The 9,877-nt window shown below is 35.0% G+C and overlaps 1 protein-coding gene across 1 annotated transcript; it reads left to right on the plus strand.

Annotated features, from left to right (window-relative positions):
* Window positions 1-3,369: 3,369 nt before the first annotated feature.
* LOC122280491 (29 kDa ribonucleoprotein A, chloroplastic) lies at window positions 3,370-8,341 on the plus strand. Its single transcript, XM_043091397.1, has 4 exons — window positions 3,370-3,792; window positions 3,929-4,027; window positions 6,129-6,419; window positions 7,989-8,341. Exons 1-4 carry the CDS (start codon window positions 3,436-3,438, stop codon window positions 8,145-8,147), a joined length of 906 nt encoding a protein of 301 aa, XP_042947331.1. The 5' UTR covers window positions 3,370-3,435; the 3' UTR covers window positions 8,148-8,341.
* The last annotated feature ends 1,536 nt before the right edge of the window (window positions 8,342-9,877 follow it).

Here is a 9,877-nt window from a genome sequence, read left to right on the forward strand (position 1 = left end):
CCAAATTACAATTACAGTATAAAGAAAGTACTATTAAACTTTTGTTTTGTTTTGTTTATGTCATTAGGGTCTTCAGCTATTTTCTTCTTTGAAACTCTCCTCCAAGTTGGCGGCCTCTCATTACCACTTGCAACATTTAGATTTTAGATATATGTTTTTTTAAGTTTTTCTTAGATTTTTAGTTTTTCTTTTAAAGATTTTTAAGGTCTCTATTTTTTCAGATTTTTTTTAGGTATCTGTTTTTTTTTTTAATAATTCTGTTTTTTGATTTTTTTGATTTCTTTTAGATTTTCTAGGTATTTTTTCATACATCCATACTTATTTTACCACTTTCAATTCTAGACTTTTAGTGTGTCATTTTTCTTTTTTTTGAAATTTTGTTGCGTACGAAATATTGCAAGGAAAAAAAAGACTAAGACTCGGTTAACCCAGTTACAATTCAGGTATTCGGTTTTTGCTTAATGTTGAGGGAAAAATGAGCGTATTGACATATTCTTGTGAAAACCTGTGTAAAATAGTGTTGTAACAAGTGTTGTTGTGGAAAGGCTTGGAAATTGGTCAAAGAAGTCAACTTCGCTCGACCCTCGCTCGATGGAGCGCTCGAGTGAACTTGGGCAGATTGCACCGCTCGACCTTCGCTCGACATACAGCTCGAGCGAACTTAGGCAGATTCAACCGCTCGACCCTCGCTCAACACTGAGCTCGAGCGAACCCAGGCAGAGTGAGTCGCTCGACCCTCGCTCGACACTGAGCTCGAGCGAACTCAGGCAGAGTCGACCGCTCGATACTCACTCGACAGGTCGCTCGAGCGAACTTTGGCAGATTGTTTCGCTCGACCCTCGCTCGACACTTCGCTCGAGTCAATGTTCCAGATCAATAGGGTTTTGAACGCCTCATTTGATAGGAACTATAAATAGAACATGTTAACTTCTGTTCTTGGTGTGGAGAATCAGAGCAAAAACCCTAAGGGCCTCCAAGAACTTCTTAGAGCAACCTCTCCCCCATTTGGTTGATTCTTTCTTGGATAAATATTTCTCTATCACAACACATACAAAATCAACTCTTACTTGAGTCCAATGAAGTGGACATTTTTGTTGGCCGGAAGAGTCCGGAGCTGCCGTTGATGCAGAGATCGAGAGGTTCTCGTGGGAAGCTATAGGAAGGTCGGAGTTCCGACACTACATGCGTGTAGAGATCGAGTGGGTCACTCGTGGTGTTGCAAGCCAAGTTTAGCTACTACAAAGATTTTGTGAGTGTCTCTAAATTGGTTGTAACAAACTAAAGTTTCTATAGTGGATTTGAGGTGGTGTCTTACACCCGGAGTGGTTTTAGATTTTGAAGATGTTCTTCAAATGAGTTTCCACTCCGTGAACAAAATCATGTGTTGATTATTTGTGTTATTTGATTTATTTATTAACTGCTTGTTTGATTAATTTTCAAAAGGCCATAAAAATTAGATTACACCTATTCACCCCCCCTTTAGGTGTAGTGTTGTGTAGAACCACTGCTTTTTCACTTAAAATATAAAACCAAATACCCAACGGATTGTAACCGGTTTTACTCAAGTGGGTATCCGTATGTTTTTAAAAATCTGAATGTTGATGTACATCTTGATATTTCCAGATATATAGATTTGGATGTGGATACAAAACCCTAATTGTAATGGAATTATTATTGGTTTTGGTTCTTCATCCTCAACACTAGTAAATTAATGCAATTTTGCCTTAAAAAAAGGGTAGGTATTGAAAATTACAGGCAGAGAAAAGGAGGAAAGTGCACCCACTTGATCAACCAAAATTATTTTCCCAAATGTTGGCGGATTGAAGGAGGGATATTTGATGAACTCTTAAACATAGTTAAATCTTAGTAAAAAAGAGTATAATTTGAATTTTATACTCAGTTTTAGCCATTTAAAACTGGATTTAGCGATTTTTAATATTTTGATAAGGGACTACGCTAAAATAATAATAACAAACCTTTGAACTGGATATAATGAGAGAAAACCTTTCCCCCTCCTCTTTTCATTCCTCCAATACCAACAATAGTATGAAGTTATTCGTCAATCAGGTTGTAGGTTAATTTATCTACATGTGTATACATGTAAATTAGCGCACATTTTCTTTACAGATGATGACCCTTCATAATTTAGATATATTCGGCGAGAACATTTGGAGCTATGGCCTCAAAAAATAGGAAAAAGAAAATTCTATACATCATACTACTATCCTATTTGCATATATTTACATATATATTTAGATTCTATTCGGCGAGAATATATATTTACACATATATATTGTAAATATATTTTTACATATTTGATCATATATATATCCATAAAAAAGTCTAGAACTTATATGGACTATAGTTAAATTTAATATTATACTCATTTGTGTTAATTATTATAAAATAATGTATTTATACTATAATATAAATAAACTAATAATTTAATATATGTAAATATCATATTATTTCTAACATAGATAATCTGTAAAATAAAAAAATCGGACCGTACCGAACCGAAACCAGAAAAACCAGAAGTTTTGATTTTGGCAATGAATGAGTTTGGTACCAGTTCTTAAATTTTTAAAATTAATATATATCGGTTCAGTCCTAAAAAATACATAAAACTTGACCGAATTGAATCAGACCAGTTACACCCCTATATTTTAGCACAAATACATATCAAAATCTAATTGTCAGTTTATATAATATGTACAACTTCATTGCTCAATCTACATCGTACTCTTAACTCAACTTTAAGTAAAATCCAACTAGCCACTAACTGGTCTAAATTAGTGAATGATTTTGAGAATGGATTTACTATGTATCAACCACTATTTATGTTGCACACCACATACGTATAGGTTTTTATAGGGTGTAGGGATGTTTTTTATAAGATATATAGATGTTTTTTATAGGGTGTGTGGTATGCTGTGATGAATGGTAACTGCTCTCAATATTTTCTCTTTTGAAAAAGTACAACATTGGCTCATCCCGATTAATCTTCCCTGAGTAATTTGCATATAGAGTTCTAGAAAAAATTTATTTGCAAGTAGGTGATTGGGAGGATTAATCTTATACATAACTAATATGATATAATTTGATTTATAAAAAAAAAATATAAATTTAAATTTTATGAATGAAATCTTCTTATATCAGCTGTGTCGATATAACAAGATTACTACTCATGCAAAACTACAACATAATTATTATTAAAATATTTTTTTTTGCACTTTAATCCATTCATATCTCATAAAATTAACAATTATAAAATGTATGAAATTATTATTTTTTAACATGATTATGTTAAAATTGTCTAAAAATTTTAATTCTGTCGTTTCTCTAAAAACAAGGTACAGGCTCGAGGAAGCACCATTTTATCCATCTTGGATAAAGTCCTCCTTTTCCATTCCTCTACTTCGCGACAGAAAAGCAATGGCGGCAATTGAAGCTGCACTGCCTATCTTCTCAGTCTGCTCTTCTTCGTTTAAACTCCATTTTTCCTCTAACAAAATTCTCTCCAGAAATCTCCGTAATTTTACTCCTATCCCCATTCTTTTTCCCAAATTTCCTCTTTCTCCTCTCCCACTCGTCGTCAACAAACCCTCAAGAAACCACCTCTGCTTTGAACTATGTTCTGCGCTGCAGGAGGTCGTGGTAGAAGAGGACACAGAGCAAGCCCAGGGATCCAACCCGAAGAGCAAGCTTTACCTGGTCAATCTTCCCTGGTCTCTCTCTGCTACAGACATCAAGAACCTCTTGGGCCAGTGCGGAACTGTAAAGGACATTGAGGTTCTTAAATCTTCTTTCATTTTCGTGCCACTTCCAATATCAAATGGGTTTGAATGTTATCTAGTTCTAATTTTTGGATTTTGATACAATGTAAATTTGATTAATGGTTTTTCATTCTACTTATTGGAAAGTGTAGATAATAAAGCAGAAAAATGGGAAGAGCAGAGGCTTTGCCTTCGTGACAATGGCGTCTGCTGAAGAAGCACAGGCTGTGATTGATAAATTTAACTCTTATGTAAGTTGTTTCGGTATATATTCCATCTACAAATATATATACATACACACATATATTTGTTCTGTTTGGTCTTTATTTTACAGTTGATATGTGTACTCTGTCATATATTTTGACATAAATTTAGTTACTGCAGAAGCCTGTTCTTCTTCTTCTCCTCCTCCTCCTTCTTCTTAAATAAGTAGTTGAACTTCATTAATAATCAAAAAGATATTTTTTCATGTGCACGGCTCGCCCAAGGGGAGCATGCACGGTATACTCGTGATTATAAAAGGAGAGAGTAGTAAAAGTTCGGATAACTAGAAACAGAAAATCCTGGATTGGATCCCAAATTGACGAGGAAAAACAAAATTCGGCAGTCATACCATTTTTAAAAGTTTATAAAGAAAACATCCTTGACTTCTACAACCGTCTTCTCACAATCCACGAAGGTCCTGTCATTCCCCTTCCCTTCATATGCACCATATGACACTAAACGGGATCAACATCCATAAGAGAAAGCTATCAAACCTGCCTCTCCAACATGCCTAGAGGTTTACCACTCTATAACCTATTCCAATTGAGCTTGAATAACTCAAAAATAGTGTTCTGCAAAGCACTGGGCACCTCTTAGATGGTCGATTATCTTCCTGCTCCTCTTAGTCACAAGACACCAATTTACTACTCTAATTTGTCTCTGTTTGGACAGTTATGTGCCTCCCAGATAAACTCAACATCACACTGGTAAAAGCCATTTGACAAAGTTAAATGATCTGCCTCTGAAGCTTTCTTTTCTTTGTTTTTTGTTAGGTAAAGATTTTTCAGAATGCACAAAAGCACACCCAAGTACACAGGGTAAAAAATTGAAACGCTAGAGGAAGAAAAAGATACAAGAAAGTCATGTAGATTCTGCCCATTAGGCACAGTCCACATGAGAAGAGTACTAATAAAAAAATTTTAAGCTCCTCCAATATTCATCCGTGGTCTTCAAACATTATGTTATTCATTTCCTTCCAAAGGCACCAACTGAGGCATGTAGGAACCATCTTCCATACTCTTTTGATGCCTCTAAAGCTTACTAAGCCAAAGAATACAAAAAAATCTAGATAAACTATCTTTAGATCCATATCATCACACCACATATCAGGCTACAACCAACCCCATTCACACCCATAAATTGCATCCACGGCAACCTCCAATAACTCTCACCTTCTGAAGCATAACACCCTGACCACTTCCCTAACAAAACTTGATTAAGGAAGCTATGGTTCCTAACCCCCAAACTACCCTGGGAAACTGGGGAGCACACAATAGCCCCCAAATCTGAAATTTTAAATGTTGTGTACGAGCCCTTAAATATGTGTTGATTGCTTTATTTTAATGTGGGTCCAATTCATCTGTTCAAATAAGTTTCTGTTTAGTAGTAACTCTGGGAGTGTGATTTATATATTAAAAGGTTGTTCTTTTGGAACTGTATTATCTAGTTTTTTCAGTTCAATTTTCTTGCATAACTAGCAATGAAAGAAAAATTAATTTCTAGAGAATGCTTACCTTGATAACTGAGAGAGAGAAGGGAGAGAGTCACATATCCCAAATGCCACCATATTGGCGTAGCCACATGAATGCTACTTGGCTGCTACTTTTACTCTAGACAACATCCTTTTCAGACCATTATCGTTTTGTGGTTTACTTATCTTTAATATTCCTCTATCATTGTTGGTCGCTCATCTTTTCCTTCTAGTGCCTTTACTTGAATCAGATTGCACTCTTCACTGTAGTCTATCATCGTTGTCACTCATGGCCATAGAGTGTACGTTTTATGTAGTCTGGAGGCTTAGTTTGAAATCGAGTGAGATTGTTCAAAGACTTTGTTACAGATGTGGCACATGTACAGATCAATTTGAACTCATCCAAACTGGTCGTTTCTTTGTAATTGGGGGAAATGAACTAAAATGAGTTACTCGATGGTTTAATCAAAATATTTTCTTTAGATTTTACATGCCAGTATCAAATATTTGTGGAGATATATGATTGCAAAGACTAAAAATGAGCTAATGACCATGTTTCCATCTGATTTTGCTTGCATATGGGAAAATCTCTGTTAACTCAAACTTGTATGGTGCAGGAAATATCAGGTCGGATAATAAGGATAGAGTTGTCAAAGAGATTCAAGAAGCCTTCTCCTCCACGTCCTGAAGCTCCCGCTGCTGGAGATACACGCCATAAAATTTATGTGTCAAATCTTGCATGGAAAGCAAGATCTAATCATCTTAGAGATTTGTTCTCTGAAAACTTCAAACCAGTTTCAGCCAGGGTTGTCTTTGATGCCCCTTTAGGGAGATCTTCCGGTTATGGCTTTGTCTCTTTTGCCACACAGGAGGAAGCAGAGGCTGCAATTTCCGCTTTAGATGGGAAGGTGAGAAAGAAAATGATTCGTGTTGTTGACTTTTTTACTTCGTTCTATAATCTTTCTCTACTTAAGTTTGGATGACATGTCCCTTTAGATTAACAGGTTGGATGGTTTGTGGTTGTTTCGGTTAATTGGGTAATATTAAATTATATCTACACAAAATAATTTCTAGTGTAACTTTATTTTAGTACTTTGTGTGTGTGGAAGTTCTCCTTGGATTTATTCTTATATTCATTGGGCTTGGGAGTTCTTTAGGTTAAGCTTTGCCATATATGAGCTTAAAAGCTCTTAGTTTATTTGCTTTAACATAATATCAGAGCCCATTTTGGTTCCTTTTTTAACTTTATGGGCCATAATGGTTCTTTTTTGTTTTAGTTTTGTTATGCTATCAGGCTGTTTGTCCATGTTTCTCTTTCAATTGGGAAGATGTGAGAGGAGTTTTTAAGGAATCCTCCATTTTATTTTTTGCCATGCGTTTATGCCGAGTCTTTCCACCTCTAGGAAAGACTCAACATAAATGAATGTTGTAAAAGTATAAATAAATTATTTGCTAATTTGTGTAGAGGGAAAGAATGTATACATTCAAGTATTGTAGACAATGATGTAAGCCTTTGTGATCTGCATTCCATTTTTAATCAATAATTTCCTTTTTTGGCATTTTCTCTTTGTGGTTTTGTGTATGTGTTTTTGGGATGTTTAACCATCATCGTTCTTGATTTGTGTACTCATGGGAACTTGAATCGATTACTTCTTTCTGTTGGTGCCATAGGGTTAATTTCTTCCTTTCCAGTCTTCTTGCTTCCATGTACCTGTTCTTCCTTTGCTTGGGAAAATGACGCATTTAAAATTACATCCATATCTATGTATTTCCCTTAATTTTACAGGTACTGGGGGATGAGGGTCCACAATTTATTACTAATAATAACCTAGTAAATTACATACACATACCTACCCTTGGCCTTGCTGGTTGCCATCTGCTTCTACAGAAAGAGTTACTGCTTACAGAGGGATATGGTAGATATTGTGCTTCTTAGTGATGTAGTTTAGCAAAAGGAGTTGCATTTATTCATAAAGTAATTGAGAAAATTGATAATTCATGTTTGGGTCTACAGACTAATGGCTGGTTTGCAGAGGGTTTGAATTAACAATGCATGCTTAGTTTTAACCATAATGGTGCTCTATTTGTGTGATTTTAGGAACTTGACTCAGTAGGGGCAATGGGTTTAGTATTATAGCTTTCCTGTTGGGTTTAGAAAACACCTAAGCCTGTTGACTGTGTCTAGTGGGAGGGAGGGAGGGTCAACAATCGTGTTGTCCACATATCCATCCGTAGTGAATTAGAAAGACATGCTTACTTTAAGCTTTGCTAGTTCCCTTCTGCTTCTATGAATCATGTTCTTCTGGCTTGAACTTTGATTGAAGACATCATTCCATCAGTGATGGAGTGAGGGAGGGACGTAGATTTTATTTGTCATCTGACCATATGTTTATTGCCCTGCTGAATTATCATCCGAAGTTACCTTTGCAAAGAATCTGGAATCATGCTAATACGTGAGTCCTTCTTTACTCTTGCAGGAACTGATGGGCAGACCACTTCGTCTGAAATTCAGTGTAAAGAATGTTAATGAAGCTGTAATTGAAAAGGAAGAAGACTTATCTGAGGGTAAGAATGTTAATGAAGCTGTAATTGAAAAGGAAGAAGAGTTCTCTGAGGGTCAACAGGAAGAGCTGTAGATCCATAGACATCATTTTGTCATCTTGATGCATGGGTTGCTTGTTTAGAGTAACCTGGCTGAGCTCCAATATTTGGCTGTACTGCCCGTGAAAGTGATGGAAGGTCTTATCTTTGGTCTGTATATTTTCCACCTTCATGATTCTTTTCTATTATAATTTTGAGTACCGTATAGTAGCAGTTACCTTTTTCATCATTTTTTCCCACCCGTATATTCTTGATTGTGTCAATTTTCTGACATACATATTACCTGCCTTATTCCAGATTTATAGATAGAAATTTATTTTGTCTACTATTATTGCTCAAAGAAAGCTCTTTTCTGGTGTTACATGTTGATATTATTCTTTGAGTACTTTTTGAGCAATGTTTGGACTTATGAAGATTGTGAGGTCGCTGTTAGACTTAAGTCATTATGTTTAATTCTCTTCATGTATGGATGGCAGCTTAACATCTATTTTGGTCCAACAGCTTTCTAGGTTTCATTTGATTGTGTTGTTTTTCCTCGTCCCATCTCTGTAGTTGGATGTTTTCTATTATATACATCCTGGGAGCTCTTTATTCCAATAGGATAATAATGATACGTTTTACTAAATAAAATTTGCGGCATGCATTATTACAGGTTCTTCACTATACCGGAAGAATAAGACGTTTGAGACTAAACCAATTCCAATGTTTTGATCCATTTTTTATTTATTATATTAATTACTTTCTTAATGGTTTTTTACTTGTACTTATAAGTTACTTTAGATATGCTTTATCATACAGTGGTTTTCCTCATATGCATATACGTGGTTTTTGGCTGTCTTATTAGGTTGATTTCTTGTATGTTTGATTTATTCTCATGAGATTGTTCATTTGTTGCTTTACTTTCTTTTTTGTTGCCTCTAAAAATAAGATTGGCTATTTCTTGGTATTTCTTTCTTCAATCTGATTACATTTAGTAGCAGGAGTGTTTTTTATTTTTTTTATTTTTTATAACTTACCAGGGGAAATGTATTGTTCTAGCATGTTAAGTGTTCTCTGTGAGTGAATCAGTAAACCAAAACTCGATTTATAAGTTGTCTTTTAACTTATACTCATTGAGTGGTGTCATTTCGGTGTGGAAGATCTTCCTATGTTCATGTGAAGCTTATGTACGATGATTAATTGATTTCTAAGTCAGGACAGTTAGTAGACTTAAGTGAATTAGGAAACTTGAATCTTAGAATGTTAGTAGGATCAGCCTTTGGACAAAAATATTTTCAACTGCAAGTTAAATCAGTTCCTCCTTTTTCTCCCTTCGTGGTTACCCTGCCGTGGCCTCAAGTTAACACTTGTTTAGAATATCTTATTATATTTGAGGAAGAAAGTTGCAATCAGAGTGAAGATTTCATGAACATCATCAGGTCACGACAATCATAAGTGCTCATCTTTCACCGTGTTGTGGATTGAAATTCTTGCCATATCATCTTTAAATTAATATCACAAGAATAAGACAACATAAGATGGTTAGTTTCTCAACAGATCAGTTTTCTTCGTTTGATGATGGTGAGATTATTATTTTTTATTTTATTGATAGATTCGATATAATTCTTATCCAAACTCCAAGGTTTAAAGTGGGAGAAGAACATAAGAAAGAGTCTTATAATATAATATTGATTATTATCCATATGGATTCAGACAAAATAAATTTTCAATTAATGCCATGTAATATATTTCATGTATCTTTTTATATTGACACCTGGGGACTGAG

Source organism: Carya illinoinensis, chromosome 11 (assembly GCF_018687715.1).
Source record: "Carya illinoinensis cultivar Pawnee chromosome 11, C.illinoinensisPawnee_v1, whole genome shotgun sequence".
Lineage (NCBI taxonomy): Eukaryota > Viridiplantae > Streptophyta > Magnoliopsida > Fagales > Juglandaceae > Carya > Carya illinoinensis.